The sequence below is a fragment of the Carcharhinus amblyrhynchos genome, chromosome 5 (assembly GCF_965287045.1).
Source record: "Carcharhinus amblyrhynchos chromosome 5, sCarAmb.v2.hapA, whole genome shotgun sequence".
Classification (NCBI taxonomy): Eukaryota; Metazoa; Chordata; class Chondrichthyes; order Carcharhiniformes; family Carcharhinidae; genus Carcharhinus; species Carcharhinus amblyrhynchos.
Window position 1 is genome coordinate 43,889,752 of NC_137328.1, and position 19,014 is coordinate 43,908,765.

Genomic DNA, 19,014 nt, shown 5'->3' on the forward strand with positions numbered 1-19,014 from the left:
CTTGATGCCACATGCAGTGAACCAAATTGGCTGAAAACTGGCATCCATGGTGCGGGGGCCTTCACAGACAGAGATAGATCATCCACTTGGTACATCTGGCTGAAGAAGGATACAAATACTTCAGTCTTGTCTACTGCACTGATATCCTATAGAGATTTCTAACATCGAGGATGGTGATATTGGTGGAGCCTCCTCCTCCTGTTAGTTGTTTAATTGCCCATTGATCACTCATGACTGGCAATGGATATATCCATTGGTTGTGGAATCGCTTCATTCATCGCTTCATTGGTTGTGGAATCGCATGCTGCTTCTGCTGTGTGGCCTGCAAATACTCTTGTAGCATAGCTTCAAAATGTTGACACCTTATTTTTAGGTATGTCTGATGCTGCTCTTGGTGTGTACTCTTGCATTCTTCTTTCAACTAGGGTTGATCCCTTGACTTGTAAGGGATTAAACCATTGCATCTTTGGTGGCATTGTTGTACCACCACTAAAATTCCTTATTATAGAGGTTTCTAACATTGGCAGTTTAAAGGGAGAATCCCAGTATTGGTATCCATTTAATGAAGAGTCTTTAATAGATTTTAATTTCGCTTCTTTTTTAGAAGGAAAATTGATGGTTTTCTGAAAAATGTTGTGGACTTTCTTATTCAATTTCTGGAAAATTCTATTTACCAAGTCATTTTTTGTCTGGTTTTTATGTCTTACAAAATTGACTGAATAAGAATAAAATGCCAATTACTTGTGTTCTTATTATTTAATGAAGGGAGAAATAATGTTGAATCAGATTACGTCTCTCTTCCTAGGGTGCTTTTTGCATGCAAAATAGAGGAATCAAACCAAAAGGTCTAGTTATAAATGAAAAAAGAAAGCTTGCAGGAATGGAGCAGTGTTGTTTTTTAAGAAAAGCTTAAAGGCCTGTTTTGTCTTTGTGGCAACTAGACTGGGACAATTGAAAACAATTAGTTTACTGGAAGATCTAACAATAACAGAAATTTTACTTGTAAACTGGACTAAAAAGTGGAAAATAAACTGAGTAGAATGTAACCTATTTGGAGGATTAGTAAAATTGGAGTGGTAAATGTTGCTAAAAGAGTGAATACATGCTGGAATTGATGTACATAAGGAAATGGTGCAGACAGAGTCAACATGGTTGGAAGGTAAAAGGTCAGAAAGGGCCTGTTACATTAGTAAAGGTTATTACAAACTTCTGCTTTGAGGGAAGGAAATAGGAGATCAAACTTGGGTCTTAGTTCTTCCATGGAAGCAGACTTGAGAGTAGAGACCAAACCCCAGTCCCATTCATACATCCATTTCGCAGAGAAGTGTGATTTTACAGTCCCTGGGTTTGAACCAGCGCAGTGATGGCTCTGTCATCCTCTTCGGAAATCTGAGGCATGATAGAGGTAGGCCAACTCCAGAGCAGAAATGTTATAAGACCCACCGTCATTCTCATCTGTTCATTAATACATGAGTTTTAAAGATATCTTAAACAGAAATGAAAAATTAAATTAATTTTTGCTTTAATTCTATCCCTCCCTCGGCCACCATGTTCCCCTCGAGCCCCCAGACCCTTCACGTCCTTAACCCCTCATCCTCCTTTAATTAAGGATCCCAGATTTGACGGGCAGTGGGAGAAGTTTGCTGTTTAGTTTTGTTGGTAGTTCAGAATTATTGGTCTCCGCTCCACTGGCTGCTCTGTGAGGCAGGACATGCTCCTGGAGAGGGGCAGAATTCCACTTCATACTAATTAAAGGACTAAAATGGGGTGAGCTGGCCAGGCGGAGGCTGGCTTACCCCTGACATTTACGTTGTGTTATGGAGAGCCCACATATTGAAACTAGCCCTTTGGCCTTCTGGAGCAGCTGTATAAACATTGTCAGATGTCAAATTATTTATTGGGAGATTTAGGGGGTCTTGGAACTAATCCAGCTTTTAAATTATTTGTACGTACTTGACAATGTTTGTATGGTTGCTCTCAAGTATCTCTAAACACATAAAAAGGCTGGATTGCATCCAAGAGCACATAAATCCCCCAAATAAACAATTTGACCCCAGAATTGTTAATTTCAGTAAATGTTTAAATTGAAAACATAAAAGCAAACAAAAGTGCGTAACATTTATCTAACTTTTGAACCTGTTCTCACCTCCATGGAGCTGGTATAAAACCCAACAGCTGCTAAACCCTAGTCACCTCATACAAAATTCAAAAATCTTTCCAGAGGTGGGTCCTCAATGAACCCGTCACTATGTGAATTAATTCCTTCATAGAAGCAAGACTGTTCAAGGCCTTCTCCGTCTGCTGACCTCAGGAAAAGTGGTGGAGGGCTAAAATGGAGGTGGCACTTCTGGTGCCTTTTTGTTGCCATCCCGCCTCTTCTTATCCAAATCTGGCTTGGTAAATGCTGGTCCTGCAGTCAGATTAGAGTGATGAATAGGAATAATAAAATTATTGTTCTGGGAGAATTTAAGTAGCCACTTATTGATTAGGATAAACAGGTAAATAGAATTCCTAAATTATGTGTAGAACTACTTCTGTAATGTTAATAGACCTTTAAGAACAGGGGCTATGAGTAATGAAGTAGATCAGGTTGAGGAGCTAAATATATTTGAAAAACAGTAGCATCCACAACAAGTTGTGATTTAAAATCCAACTAGAAAAAAAAGGCACAAATAGTAAAGCACCAAATAGAATGAGGATGAAGTTTGGAAAGTTGGGGAACAAATTGGCTTGAGTGAGGTCGGGGGTGGTGATGATTGAGAGAGAAATTGGCACATAACAATAGGATTTTTTTTAAAGAAGGAAATTACTAGTAGTTTTAGGATGCCATCAGTCAAGCCGAATAAGAGATTAAAATTGAAGAAGGTAACTTTTAAGAAAAATTTAAATAATAATGATGAAGAACCTAAAGAAGATAATGGAAAATGAGTAGAGGTGGGATAAGAAAAATTAAGGTGGAGCATAAGAAGGATATCAAAATAAAAAAAAAGGAGAAAGAAAATTACAGCACAGGAACAAGCCCTTTGGCCTCCAAGCCTGCACTGACCGTGCTGCCCATGTGAACCAAAACCCCCTACCCTTCTGGGGACCATATCCCTCCATTCCCGCCCTATTCCTGTATTTGTCCAGATGCCCCTGGACACCCCAGCAATGAGTTCCAGACAGGTACAAACTGTAAAATACTTTACAAATACATTGGTGAGAAGATATTGTTGAACCTCAGGTTTCAGAGAAAAGGGTTATTAATTTGTACCGATCAAATAATGGCTAGAGGTATTTAATAAGTACATCATGTTATTGTTTACCAAAGAGAAGGCTGTCAGAGAGGAAGTGAACCCTGGTAGCTGAAAGAGAGATGAGCGATGTTATGGTAGGTAAAAGGAAAATGTCAATTTAGTGAAGCTGAGGAAAGACAAGGTCCCAAAGTCAGACCGGTTACATCTGACATTCATTCAGGGAGTGAAAATAGAAATTGCTAAAGCCCTAGAGATTATTTTAAAATTTGTAGTCTCCAATTTAAAATAAGTCTGTGTCTAGATGAAGGGCAAGTAATTGGGAGTAGCTGACAGGGACTTCAGAAAAAATAATCGTACCATGGCAATCCTGTTACCTTTGAGGAAATGAGGTGGAGAAGCTGGCATTGGACTGGGATGGGCACAGTAAGACATCTTGCAACACCACGTTAAAGCCCAACAGGTTTATTTGGAATCATGAGCTTTCAGAACTCCGTTCTTCCATCATCTGGTGAAGGAGTGGCGCTCTGAAAGCTTGTGATACCAAATAAAACTGTTGGATTTTAACCTGGTGTTGTGAGACTTATTACTTTGAGGAAATGACAGACATGGTAACTGGAACAAATGAGTGGACGTAGAGTTAAATAGACTTTATGAAAGTCTTTGGTAAGGTACCACCTGTGTATTATTAGACAAAATTAAGCTACAATATAGTATTAAAGGGAAGATGGTAAACTGAATTAAAAATTGGTTAAAAAGGAAAATACCTGATCCACTTACACAAGGTCAATTTTCATGTGTGTACAGAACACAATTTTATCTGTCTCCCTTCTGTACTCACTTTATCACTCCTCTTTTCAGACAGTTTTCTCCAACCAAATATTGGGAGAAATTAGGCCATCATTTTTGCGATTGTACCCATCCCCTCTTCCTGGCCACTATCTTAGATTGCACCAGTTTCTTTGGAACTTCTTTTGACCCCATATCTTAATATTTATAAAAGTGAGTGCTGTAACAATGCAAGTAGTATCTTCCACTAACAGAATGCTGCCGTCAAGCCAAAAAGATAAATGAATAATGTGGCATACAAATTTCAGTGCCAGTGTGATACCAGGTAGGTAGGCTGTATGTCCCAATGATTGACGGTTCACATCAAACAGTGTGTTGCTTCAACTATTCAGAATAGACAGAGTACTGACTGTAATGTGATTCTGCAATTGGACAGTACTTAGGAATAATCCTGAATGTGCTAAGAATTAGTTAACAGCCAGGCTCACAACGTGACTTACTCATGCTGGATAGAAGCAACATATATCTATGCACAGGATCTTTCCTCTGCAGGCAGAAACAATATGTCCAGGCATTGAACCTTTTTTGAATTAAATAAAAGCATAGAGGACAATAGTTCCTTGGTGCATTTTCCATGACACATTGTTGACTTGCTAACCACCAGCACCCTCTTCTCATGCGGTATAAATTGTTGGCATTCTTGCATCTGTGCTGATGTGTGTAAGACAACAGCTTTTAGTCATTAGATGATAGCTTATTTCTTTATTTCAGTGGTATCGAAGTTAGATTGCTGCAAATCACGTATTAATTCATGCACTTCAAAAGTAGATTGTACTTTATTAGGCTCTTACGAGGATTTAAGCAAAGCATTTCCAGGCCACCATCATATCTAATTTGACATTTGCTACTTTAGGATACCTTTGATGTCGTCATTTTGATGGCACGGTCTGTCAAGTACACTGTGAATTTTCTGCAATCCAAAGAAGATGATTTGTATAGGTGAGTGGATGCTGCAGTTGAGATTCTAACTTTGTTCTAACTTGTTCTGCAGTAATTGCTGAAATTTATTTTGTGGGTCGTTTGTGCATGACACACCTCAGCTCTTAGTAATAAATATCTGAGAGTGAGATACAATGATATCCCTGACAGAAATTAATTTGTCTTCATCTTGATAAAGGGCGTCAGTGATGGACATGATTTTGCACCCAGAATCAGAGTTTACCGTTAGATGCAACATCGTGCTTGCCCTCTTTCTGTTGCCATCCCATTCTGAAGAGCAGCATGTTATTGTACCTGTGATTTTTTTTGAATCCCGTATCAGTAAGTGATGAGATTTTGAACCTAGACTGAGAAGGAGTTGGTTTCAAAAGTTGAATTTTTAGCGAGAAAGGAGCTATTAGAGGTTTTTTGAATACTCTTGGTGGAAAGCTTTGGTCACCAGTTGCACCTGTTAAAAACTTGTGTAAGAGCTGCAGAAGACTTTCTGTTACTTAAAGAGACACACCTACATCCCGATATTTGTTCCAAGCAGGCAAAGCCACCAACAGTGAGGGTGAAGTTGGAAAATTACTGTTGTTTGTTTTATTATTCTGCATAGAAGTTGAAGCCAGCTGTGATTTGAAAATACAGCAAATTTCCATCTGCATTTGTTATAGTAATCTTAGTTTTTTGTTCCAGTGATTGGTAATCATTTTTAAATTTATTCTTGTAGAATGGAGATCCCCTTTGTCTTCCAAATTCTTCAGTCTGGACTTGTCCATGGCTTGGCATTTTGGTTTGATGTGGCATTTGTGGGCTCGCAGTAAGTGGATTTGCTTCTCATAATGTCCCATTTAATGCCTTAAAGATTTTGCATTTCTGTTAATTTCATAACGTTTCTGCTTTAGGAATTTAACAAAAACCTGAATGAATCCACCCCCTCCACTCCACTAGACATGCATTTTGCCATTTCAAGGTTTTACAGTTGCTATGTCAGACCATTTCTTCATAGAGTCATAGAATCTCTACAGTGCAGAAAGAGGCCATTGAGTCTGCATCAACTCTCCAATAGAGCATCCCACCAAGGCCCTCCCCTCTATCCTACCCTATAAACCTACACATGTATCTGGGCTAATCCACCTAATCTGCACACTTTTGGGCTGTGGGAGGAAACCTGACCATCCAGAGGAAATCCACGCAGACACTGGGAGAATGTGCAAATTGCACACTAACGGTCACCCAAGGCCAGAATTGAATCTGGGTCCTTAGCCCTATGAGGCAGTAGTGCTAACCACTGTGCCACCATGCTGCCGCCTTTTTTTAATTTATTAAGAATTTAATAAGGAAATTATTCCTTATTAAAGGAGGAACTTAGTCTCTTCTCCAAAATAACAACAACAAATGCAATTTTCTGGTCGCATCAACTATTGGAATCTTCGGGTCCAGCCGAAAGTTAGTGCAGGTTACAGCAGCACTGGATAATCCTGGCAAATGTCTTGCAGTTATCTAGTACCTTCAGAAAAACATGCCAGGGTGCTTTGAAAATGTTGTCAGACAAAGATGGATATGAGACAAAGTTGAGGAGTGACCAAAAGCATTTTCAAAAGAAGTGGGTTTTACTGACAGTGTTAAAGGAGGAGGACGTGGAGGGGTTTAGTGAAGGAATTTCAGTGTGGGCCTGAGACATCTAAAATCCACTGAAGGGGGATAGTTGTGGTTATAATGATGAGCAGAGTAGTGGGGAAAGGGGATGAAAACTAAGCCCTGAGTCAGAGGCACATGAGTTTAATGAGGAAAGCTAGGATCTGGAAGTGATAACAGAAATAAAAAGGGCATGGCTATGAAGGGATTTAAATATGAAGGGCACAATGGTTAGCAATGTTGTCTCACAGTGCCAGGACCCAGGTTCAATTCCGGCCTTGGATGACTGTGGGGAGTTTGCACGTTCTCCCCATGTTTGGGTGGGTTTCCTCTGGGTGCCCCGGTTTCCTGGCACAATCCAAAAGACATGCTGGTTAGGTGCATTGGCCATGATAAATTCTCCCTCACTGTACCTGAACAGGCGCCGGAGTATGGTGACTAAGGGATTTTCACAGTAACTTCATTGCAGTGTTAATGTAAGTCTATTTGTGACACTTTTAAATAAACTTAGAAAATCTTTACAGTTCGGGAGATTAGCGGGATAAATGTGTGGGATTACAGGGATGATCCGAGGTGGATGCTCTGTCAGAAAGTTGGTGTAGACTTGATAGACCAAATGGCCTCCTTCTGCACTGTAAGAATTCTACGTTCATTTTAAATTGAGATATTGAGAAACTAGCAACCGGTATTGGTCAACAAGTACTGGGTGATGAGCAAGCAGGGCTAATGTGTAATAGAACATAGGCTACAGAATTTTGCATGAGCTGTCATTTATGGAGAGTGGACAATGGAGGAAGGCCAGAAAAGCATTGAAATAGTCGTGATTGGAGGATAAGGTTTTAGCAACCTCAGTGGTGGCAAGGGTAGATATGGGTGATGTTACAGAGTTGGAAGTAACGGTCTTCATGATGAAGCGCATATAGAGTCTAAACTCTGGTTATTTCCTCAGGTTGACTGAGAGTGAACTAAGAGAGGAATGGAGTCAAGATTAAGTGGCTAGCCTGAAGATGTTGGTTTCTGTCTTTCTAATGTTGAGCTAGTAAGAAATGCAAGACTGAACAAACAGTCTTAACACAAAAGCAGTGGAGAGATCAAGGGAGACACTAGAGAGTTAAAGTTTGGTGCTGTTCATGTGTGTACAAACTTCATTGTGGATAATGTTGAATGGGTTAGCATTTAGATGAAGAGGAGTGAACCAAGGACAGATTCTTGACGGACTAAAAAAAATGATGGGAGATTGGGCAAGAAGAGAGAAACCATGGCTGGAGATGCTCTGGGTATGATCATTTGGTTCACTATGGATTCAAACAAGGGAAATTACTTCGAGCTGGTCAGTAGAGGGAGTTGTTGGAAGAGAATGGTTGTGGAACAAGAAGAGTGATCAACCACCATCACAAAAGATATTACTTGTGACTTTGATTAGGGCCATTTTGGTGCTGTGGCAGGGACAAATCTACAGAGATTCAAACATGGGGTTGCAGGATAGGTGACCACAAATTTGAGAGTTGACTATGCTTTTGAGAACTTTGAAGGGTTGCAATCACTGTATTACTGGTCTGATTAAAATCCTCCCTTTCATCAATGTTCACTAATACTAGACTTGACCTGGAATAGAATGCTAACGTTTTAATTTGAGTGTGCCCATCCTTTTCATTAATGATATTCATAATAAGGCAGTGACTGCACACCTCAAAGGTACTTAATTGACTGTAAGACACTTTGGGATGTCTAGAGATCATGAAGGACAATGTATAGATGCAAGTTTTTTTAACAAGTGTACATTTTTTGGGCATATTTGCTGATTTTCTTTAAGCTTATTCTTATATTTGTGCTAAAATCAGCAGAGGGAAAAATGTATCCCAAAGAGTGAGAGAATTGAGGAACAGATAATCCAGAGGGAGACAGACAATATGTTTTTCAATCAACACTTGCCCCTCAAATTTCTCTCACTTCTGTCACTCAACTCTCATGTCCCTCTCTCATCATTCATTCATGTTTTTCTACTCTCTCTGTCTCTTTCTTTCCAACTCTGTCTCTCTACCATGAGAATTACAACACAGAAGGAGATCATACAGCAAATGAAAGGTACAAGTGCTAGCTCCTCCACTGGACTTCTCTGCCCCCCTCTTATTTTCCTATCTGTACCCCACATCTCCTTTCACATAGAACTTGTTTCCTTGGTTTTGCAGTTAATTCTCTGAGCAGTGATATCAAATCAGAAATCTTCAATATTTAAAATTGCAGTTTAACACTATTTTTAAAAAATTGAATTGGTCAAATCTTACCTTTTCAGAAAAACAATTTGGCTGTCAACATCGCCTGCTGAACCCCTCACACACTGGTATCAGGTACGCTGCCTCCTGCAGACGCCACTGTTTGCCAAAGAAGGTGAAACGTTCTCAGGGAAAGTGTTACTAGTGGCCAATAAACGGTGAGGATTAAAATGCACTGACCTGTAAATGATCTAGTAAAATAATTTCCCTACTTGTTATGAACATGCTATAAGCTCAACAGGTTGTAAGTTTGTAAAAGTCAGCATGTTAACTTTTTTAAAAAAAAAGCTCAAGGTGCATTGAAGGTTTGGAGACTGAAAGATGGGTGATTGGCAAGTGAAAATTGAGCTGGTTCAATGGTGCTGGGGATCTCACTGTGTCTGGTCCATTGATAACCAACTCTTGCCTGATGCAATTTTCAGACAGTCGTGCAAATGGACGATCATCCCACATTTGTGACTGGTTGCCTTAACTATACAAATTGTGACCCTCTGTATGTTGTGAAATTTGCAGACATAAATAGTGTGATAACCTTTGACCCAAAAGCAATACAGTAAGAGAAATATGTAATTTTTAAAAAATGTCCATAGAAGCATCAGTTACTTTAAAGAGTGTTTAAGAAGGCTTTTTAAGAGTCTTTGTCAATTGTAAAAGGATCAATTGTAATTTTCTTGAATAATAAGTAACATTGGTCCACGTGACCTGACAACCCTTGACCTGGAAGCTATATCAATAGGAAGGAAGTTAAAACCATGTGGCTGGCAGTTACAAGGGGGAGTGGGAGACAGAAAGCGATCAGCACACAGTGCAGGAGCTCTTGGAGATATGGTGCAAGTGGGCTACAAAGGTCTAAAGTTTTGAAGGCTAGGTGAATAGCTCTGATATGCAAGCACTAGTTATTTTACCAGAAATAGCCAAACCAAGAACTAAGCGTTAGTAGTTAGTTGCTTGAAAAGGAATTCTGGCGAGCTGCACCATCAGGGCTATTGTGACCTGAATTGCGTCTTGTTGATGATAATCATACCAATGAGATTCGAAGGTAAAAACTTTAAGATAGGATTCCTGATCCACTGGTGTGAACAAGGAATCACGTGTTGTAGAACAATAAAGCTGCATTTGTGTAGCGAGCTATGCTGGTGCCTGTGGTTGAGTAAAACGTACTTTTGTGGTATTGACTATTCACAGTGAAAGTACCTTTTCATTGGAATTATCACGTACCTATTAATTCATGTTCAAATTGCATTAGTTCTGATTTGTGTCAAAGTAAAAGCTGCAAAAAAGTGTAATCTTGTCATTTCTTTATTTGGGAGTCGTTCAATAATGACTATTTACAGGTTCCCCATGGGGATTATAACAATGGTCAGCACTTGTGATGTTCATCTATTGGTTCCGGCAGTGAGGAACCTGGCAGTACTCTGTAGAGACAGCTGAAGGCCACTCACAAAATCACCAAGCGATACCATGACCTGTTTTTTGTTTTGGGTGAGGCTGGGGGGGGGAAGGATTGCTCCTTTTGGGCCCGCAAGAACAGTCTAGCCATAGCCAGGCATCCTAAAGCACACTCTTAAGATCACCTCCCCATCTCACAGGTTCCAACTTTCACTCAGTTCAATATACAAAGAACAAAGAATAACCCAGCACGGGAAACAGGCCCTTCGGCCCAACGAGCCCGTGCCGCCATTTCACAAAGCATTTTCCTACACCTACCCTGCCCCGTGTGTGTGTGAATGGTACCCCTAATGTAGCCAGATTCAGGGGGGAATAGTGTAGGGTCAATTTGGTACACCAATCAGCCTAAGAGCACATCTTTGGGGTGTGGGAGGAAACCGGAGCACCCGGAGGAAACCCATGCAACCATAGGGAGAATGCGCAAACTCCCACAGACACAGGCCCAAATCCATGTATCTGCACAGCTAGCAGTGATAGTCACTGAGGTGTTGGCAGATGCTCACTTGCCTCCCACAACTCTCTGCTGACATTCAAATGAGACCCAAATCTCCAAAAGGATCAGCTTCATATCAGCAAGAATGGGTGATTGGTGCAGCTACTCTGCCTACTTTGTGTCCATCTCTGGCAGAAGTAGAAGGTCGTGAAGTGGAGATGCCAGCGTTGGACTGGGATAAACACAGTAAGAAGTTTCACAACACCAGATTTAAGTCCAACAGGTTTATTTGGTAGCAAAGCTACGAGCTTTTGGGGCTTTGCCCCTTCGTCAGGTGAGTGGGGAGTTCTGATCACAAATGATGTGAAGGTGTTTGCTACCAAATAAACCTGTTGGACTTTAACCTGGTGTTGTGAGATGTCTTACAGAAGTAGAAGGTAGCAGCCTGGATAATTTAAAAAGGTGTAAATACAGGACAAAGCAAACACACTGTGGCCACGCTCACCCGAAGACCAGAGAATCCCACCTGAGGTCAACGTACCTTTGCATGATCTGTCCTCTGCCTGCTACGATTCCCGTAACGGGTGGAACAGGAAAATGCCACCCTCTAGAGTCACTCCTAGAGGAAAAAGACAGGGTACTTACTTTAATGTTTAAGAAGAATACGATAACCTTTTCCATCTAAACTGCTGTCATGCAGCAATAACAGACCATTTTTCATTCATTAAACTTGGGGCTAAGTATTGGTTCTCAGTTAGAATGAATCACTGCAAAGCTACTGCAGAAAGTAAATACAGAGCAAGCACAAGGAAAGCCAACCTCCCCCTCTCTTGATTATATTGCTGCCTTGCATAGTGCCATCACTCAGGACCACATTATGTCCATCTCTACATTTCCTGGAGTCTGGTCTGAAAATAGCTTGACTGTGTAACATGCATCTAGTGGAGCTTTGCTCTTTCATTATTTGTCCACATCTGGGAATGAAGTTTGTGTGACGTGATGTTACATTAGAGGGAGGAATGTCAGTTCAGAAGTGAACATGTCAGCCCTCATTTGAAACTACTTAATTTGACACACAAAATCATACCAATTATAAAGATTGCTCTTAAACTGGCAAAAAACACAGAAAAACATTAATATATCTATATATATTTTGTATTTTTGATTTATTTTGAAAGCCCTTTAAATACAGGGATTTCATTTTTAGCAAGGAAGCTGCACTTGTGTCTCGCCTACCTACTGCAGTAGGGATCAGAATGGCAGGAGTGGCATCAGCATCTCATCTTTTCTGAAGCTAGGTGAATGAAAATTAATCTGACAAAGAATCGCTCATTGGAAGGGAGAAATAACATTGCCGTAAGAAACTATCTGTACCTTACAGTACTTCCAAAATCTCAGTCAAAGTAGCAGTTAGGAAGCAATAAAAACAGCAAATGCCGGACAAACTCAGCAGATCTGGCAGCATCTATGGAGACATTCATGTGACCCCTCTACAGTTAGGAAGCAATTTGTCCACAACTTTCCCAGAAGTAATAAAACCTTATCCCCTGAATCTTGCATAAAAGACCATGTCAAGCAAGTTCACTTGTGTTTCCTTCTGCTTTTACATGACAGACAAAGCTATGATATTCACATTATGGCTATGGTGGACCAAACCGGCTTCAAATCTGGAAACTTACTAGACTTAAAGAATCCTTTCTTTAGGTAAGTTTTTCAATTTTGTTTAACAAAATACTAGAATTCATCATTACAACATTTCTTAGAGCAGTGTGAAAGTGGCATAGCATTACTGATTTATTGAATGTTTTAAGCATAGGGTATTAGATAATAGAAACTAGAAGCAGGAGTAGACTATTTGGCCTTTTGAGCCTGTCCTGCCATTCATTTTGATCATGGCTGATCATCAAATTTGATACCCTGATTCCGCCTTCCCTTCCATACCCCTTTAGCCCCAAGAGCTATACCTAATTTCTTATTGAAATCACACAACGTTTTGGCCTCATTCTGTGATAATGAATTCCACAACTTCTTCACTCTCTGGGTGAAGAAATTTCTCCTCACCTCAGTCCTAAGAGGTTTACTGCCTTACTCTCAAATTTCTGGGCACTATTTTACGGTCTCACTTGTCCCGAAACTGTAAAATCTCACCCGAGGTCAAAGAACCTTCCTATGATCTGCCCCTCGTCCACTTCAATTCGCGTGGCGGATGGGCTGGTAAAATTATGTTATTACATTCCTATGCATTGCCGTTGACTCTTAACTGGGAGGCAGGCAATAAACTTGTTCCTAGGTCTCTGCCAATCATCTGTTGGACTGAATGAATGTCACGAGTTCCCTTCATATTGTCTTCCCCTTCTCACCTCCACTGGGGAAACGTTTGTCTTCCCTTAGCATCTACCCTGATATCTTTGCTGCAATCAGATAATTTCTCAATGGCAGCTGTACCTGTCAGCACTTTCTCAAAAACACTTGATGACTTTGACTGCCATTGAAACAAAAGCATTTGTAAATAATTGAGGTGTTGCACTTCCCATCTGAATGACTGACTGACTGGATTTTTCAAAAATGTTGGATATTTTTGAGAATTTGGAAACTGTGGTGAGAAAGAAACACAATTGCAAGGCTTTATTCTGACAGGGCTGGACAACAGCTCTGGATCAGAGATTATGACTGAAACTCTATCACTCACCTGCCATGGAATCGACGCGTGTAAGAGTCCGACAATGGAAATCTCCATTGATTTCGGGCGGGAAATTCCGGTCTCACCTGAGCGAGGCTGTAAAATTCCGCCCACTGTTTCCTCTGGTGTGCGGCATCGAGAACAAGGAGTCACTGTCTCAGGATACAGGGTAGGCCATTTTGGACTGAGATGAGGAAAAATGTCTTCATTCAGAGAATAGTGAGCCTGTGGCATCCTCTACCTTGGAAAGTTACAAGTCACTGAAGGAAATAGATATATTTCTAGATTCTAAAGGCATCAAGGGATATGAGGAGAGTGCGGGAGAATGGTGTTGAGATAGAGGATCAGCCATGATGATACTGAGTGGCAGAGCGGGCTCAAAGGGCTAAATGACTATTTTCTATGTTCCTGTGTCACCAATGCTGCTTTTTTTTTAACGATAAGCCTAAGACCTTTCCAAGATCTTTCTCCAATTCTGGCCTCTTGTGCATCCCCGATTTTCTGTCTCTCGACATTGTTACTGTGCCCTCAGCCGCCTAGGCAATGAGATCTGGAATTCTCTCCCTAAACCTCTCTACCTCACCGCCTTTGAAATGCTTCTTCATGCATACCTCTTTGCTCACTTGTCCTAACATCTCCTTATGTGATTTGTTGCCATATTTTGTCTGATAATGTTTCTGTGGGTTGCTTTGGGACATTGTTACAGTGCTAAAGAGGCTATCAGAACACAAGTCACTGTTGTTGTTGAAAGAACTGTACTGTACAGGAACCAATGAAAAAGCATCACAAAATATGTGTATGAGATATAGCCACAGAAAGCTTTTCTTTAGGGAAATTAAAAGAAAGAAAATAAATATTTTACAATTTAAAAGTATTCTTCAGCATTTGAACAACATCTGAAATTCCAAGTTAATCTTTGCAGAATAAATCTTGTTAACAAGAATAGAAGTCAGATAACGATTGCTTCTTTTGAGTCCTGTTTCTTTATTCTCATATTTTTGCTTTCTGTTTGCTCATCAGTTCTTATGAATGAAACTCTTCCGAAATATCCCTCTCTAAACCAACACCAGCACATCTACCGAACAAGATACTCAGGAGATGCGTGGGCAAAGGACTGCAATGCAATAACTGCAATTAGAATCAGACTTTTTTGGCGATGCCTCCAAGTTGCAATAACCCCTTTTCTAGAACATTTTATTTGGTCTTTATTAATGAATGAACAAACACACATTGTGTGAATTGATGTTGTTATTCTGCACTCATGCAAAGTATAATCTGAGCTCTTGAATCAGCCAAAGGCAGCCAAGCAAACCATCAGCTGACAGCTGCAAAATGACAAAAGTAATGTGTTGATCGTTTGGGTATTTACAATTTTATACGTGTGTATGTTTCTGTGCACATGGTCAGATGATCTGTAGTAGGTCAGATCTGATCAAAAATGTTGTGTGAATTGGACAGTTACAAGCTGCACAGTGATGTGACTTTTTTTTATTGCAACTTTAATAATGGTTAAACCACATGAGAAAATGCTTCATGTCTTGATTAGAGGAAAAGATTTTAGAATCAGACATTTAATAGGTATGGCTTATTTATATATTGGGATTCTGTGTAATGTATTATTCATATGTAGCCACGTTGCAGTGGAAAATATGAGCGCTGTACAGCCTCCAATCTAGAATTATTTACTTTCATAATGAAACTTTAAATTAGGGGATGCGACTTATTTTGTAATCCAATGCTAAGCCTTCATTCCTGGGTTGGATACAAAACCAAATGTAGAGTAAAACACCCTCAACTCTGCCCCAACAATGAAGAACAACCTGAAAGTCAGAAGGGTACCCACTACTGCACCAGCTGGGAACTGCATTTTCCGAACCAGCCTTACTCGCAGTATTTTTAACCATGACTGCCAGTTAGTTCCAACTTCTACCAAGCTGCGGGTGGTTTTATCATGGAAGTCATCTTGCAAGGGCCAGCCATGGGAAGTGCAAGGCCAATGTGCTACCAAACTCTGTACTTTAGCCTCTTGAAGATTTATTGTTGTTGCTTATCGTTATTTGTAGGAGTTGTCCAAATGTCACCAGTTCACCCACTCCAAAAGGAAACCAAAGTAGTTGGTCAACTCTTATATTTATTTTTCTAAGACTGTATTTGTGAAAGGTAGACAATGACTTTGAACCAGTAATTTGAAGTCAAGATTGAAGAAAGAGCTTTTGAGAAAATTAGACAAGTGTTTTGTTTAATTTTCCAGGGATGCCTAGAACACTTAGTAATGCTTTTGCAAATTCACATGTGGCCAAAGCACCTCCAGGCCACAAGACATCTGGAAGGTCACTTTCCCAAAAGGCTGCAGACGAACTGCCAGCTCTGATGATGCATCGAATTACACACACACGATTGTGAACTATAAGGGAATCGGAGACCTTACCATAATTTCCTTCTAAAGGGATTGTAGCCCCACCCCTTTTATCTGCTGAAGAACAGTTTAAGAATCTGAATTTACTAGAATATCAGCATTTTTAAAGAAAACTATTCAGGTTCTGAAATCTATTGTGTATCTGAAACTTGTGCGTAACTCAAAATGCAGAATTTAAAGGAGATACTTTCTGATGTGTGCAAAACAGAAATTGTTAGAGATGAAGCTCAAACTCTTGTATCTATAATGATACATTTCTTTTAGAGAATGGAGAATCCATATTTATGACACTGATGATAATTGACATGGACGAGTGCAGTCAGAATTGGCCAAGTCAATACAATTGTTTTTGCAGTAGAAGCCTGAGTCACAGGCCAGGAACCTGCTGCTCACTGCACAAAACCAGGTACTATCAGTAGCATAACATCTCAATTAAACTGAATGATGTATGAAAAGGCTACCTCATAACAATGGCTTTTGCTTGTATCATCCAATGGAAAGAAAATAAACTGCAGAATTGTCTAATGTTGTGTTATTCAGTCTGTATTCATCTTAACACTTGCTTGAACTTTTTTCATCAAACATTAAAGATCTGGTGCACCTTTCTAATTAGTAAAGTGTCGCTATCTGGATAAGTCCATAGTTTATTTTGTATATACCATCCTTTTGCCAATGCGTACAATTTCACATTTAGAGCAGTTCCCATTATAACCCTTTCAACATCAATTTAAAATCAAAATGTGGGTTTGTGGCAAAATACCCTTTGAAGCCACTTTTCAATCTATCTAATCTCTCTTTTTCAAGTATGTTCCCGACTTCAAAATGGATAGTGCGAAACAGGAGGAAGAAGGAAGAAATAAAAGGTTTGAAAGGTATTTTTAAATTAAAATAAAACTTGCAGTAAGAGAGGTTAGGGGTGAAAATGCAGCACAGAAAAGAAATGCAATGTTAATAAAAATTAGGTTAGGTAGTGAATGGGAAAAATTACTGATTTGTCTTTCAGTTAAAATTGTATTTTAAAGGTGCATTTTAGTTCTTTAAGGTAAATAAAATGCATTGTAATGCTCCTCCATCAGTTTGGGTAGTGGCACCAGCCCACATTGATGTTTTCTTTCCTCACGGCTCCATCCTGGCCAAAGTGATTCCTACAAATCCAACCTATCAAATCCAATTTGGATCACGTCACTTTATTGTTACGGCCTCAGGTGATATGACTGTAGGATTAGGTGCTGGACAGTTTGACTAGACTCCTTAACAAATCTGTTTAATGGAGAAATCTGTTTAATGGCCTTGATGATTATTTTCCAAACCTCACTGGATTCTGGGGAAGTGCCGGAAGATTGGAAAACGGCTAATGTTACGCCATTGTTTAAGAAGGGTGGCAGGGAATTATAGGCCGGTTAGTTTAACGTCTGTTGTAGGTAAAATGTTAGAATCCGTGATCAAGGAGAAAATAGCGAGGCATCTTGAGGAGAATTGTTTGATAGAGCAGACGCAGCACGGTTTCGTTAAGGGGAAGTCGTGTCTGACGAATTTATTGGAATTCTTTGAGGATGTGTCTCGTGCGGTGGATAGAGGAGAACTGGTGGATGTGGTGTTTCTTGATTTTCAGAAGGCGTTTGATAAGGTGCCGCACAAGAGGTTGTTACAGAAGGTTAGGGGGCATGGAGTTGGGGGTAGGGTGTTAGCGTGGATAGGGGATTGGCTGTCAAATAGGAGGCAGAGAGTGGGGGTCAATGGGTGTTATTCAGATTGGCGGTTGGTGACTAGTGGAGTGCCCCAGGGATCGGTGCTGGGGCCTCAGCTATTTACCATTTATATAGATGATCTGGAGGAGGGAACCGAGTGTATGGTGTCGAAATTTGCTGATGACACCAAGATTGGTGGAACGGCAAATTGTGTGGAGGGTGTGGAAAGTCTGCAGAGGGATCTAGATAGGCTGGGCGAATGGGCCAGAACTGGCAAATGGAATTTAATGTTGGCAAGTGTGAAGTTGTCCACTTTGGTAGGAATAATGGTAGGAAGGACTACTACTTACATGGCGAAAAACTGCAGCATGCTACGGTGCAGAGGGACCTCAGGGTCCTTGTGCATGAGTCGCAAAAACCCAGCCTGCAGGTGCAGCAGGTGGTCAGGAAGGCGAATGGGATGCTGGCCTTCATAGCGAGGGGGATTGAATATAAAAGTAGGGAGGTCTTGCTGCAACTGTACAGGGCACTGGTGAGGCCGCAGCTGGAGTACTGTGTGCAGTTTTGGTTGCCACACTTACGCAAGGATATTTTGGCCTTGGAGGGAGTGCAGAGGAGGTTCACTAGGTTGATACCGGAGTTGAGGGGGTTGAGCTATGAGGAGAGGCTGAATAAACTAGGCTTGTACTCGTTAGAGTTTAGAAGAATGAGGGGAGATCTCATTGAGACGTATAAGATGATGAATGCGATGGATAGGATAGAGGTGGACAGGCTCTTCCCACTCAGAAAGGACAGTAGGACGCGAGGGCACAGCCTCAAGATAAGGGGGGGGGGCGCAGTTTAGAACGGAGTTGAGGAGGAACTTCTTCACTCAAAGGGTGGTGAAACTCTGGAATTCGCTGCCCGTTGAAGTGGTGGAGGCCGCCTCGCTAAATATACTTAAGATGTGGGTAGATAGGTTTTTGATAGGCAAGGGGATTAAGGGTTATGGGGAGAAGGCGGGAAAATGGAACTGAGCCACTTCAGATCAGCCATGATCTTATTGAATGGCGGGGCAGGCTCGAGGGGCTGGATGGCCTACTCCTGCTCCTATTTCTTGTTTAAAATATGAGGGAGTACCTAAGGCAAACCTGAAATTTGTAACAGAAATGATTAGATGCAACCAAAAGATAATATTTTCTGTAAGGTCGCTGGGTTTAAGTATTATTGCCACAAGTAAGCTTATATTAACACAGCTGTGAAGTTACAGCGGTACTAGGATGGCACAGTGGTTGGCATTGCTGCCTCACAATGCCAGAGACCCGGGTTCAATTCCGGCCTCGGGTTACTGTCTGCGTGGAATTGACACGTTCTCCCCACGTCTGCGTGGGTTTCCTCCACGTTCTCTGGTTTTCTCCCACAGTCCAAAGACGGGCTAGATAGGTTGATTGGTGA

The 19,014-nt window shown here is 40.7% G+C and overlaps 1 protein-coding gene across 1 annotated transcript in view; it reads left to right on the top strand.

The window, feature by feature from the left end:
- carm1l (coactivator-associated arginine methyltransferase 1, like) overlaps positions 1-16,422 on the top strand; it is a 96,641-nt gene extending 80,219 nt beyond the window's left edge. Inside the window, exons 9-13 of the mRNA XM_080188704.1 lie at positions 4,936-5,021; positions 5,734-5,823; positions 8,935-9,072; positions 12,411-12,500; positions 14,497-16,422. Coding sequence (XP_080044830.1) covers positions 4,936-5,021; positions 5,734-5,823; positions 8,935-9,072; positions 12,411-12,500; positions 14,497-14,509 — 417 coding nt within the window. The 3' untranslated portion in view covers positions 14,510-16,422. The remainder of the gene's footprint in view (positions 1-4,935; positions 5,022-5,733; positions 5,824-8,934; positions 9,073-12,410; positions 12,501-14,496) is intronic.
- Positions 16,423-19,014: the final 2,592 nt, after the last annotated feature.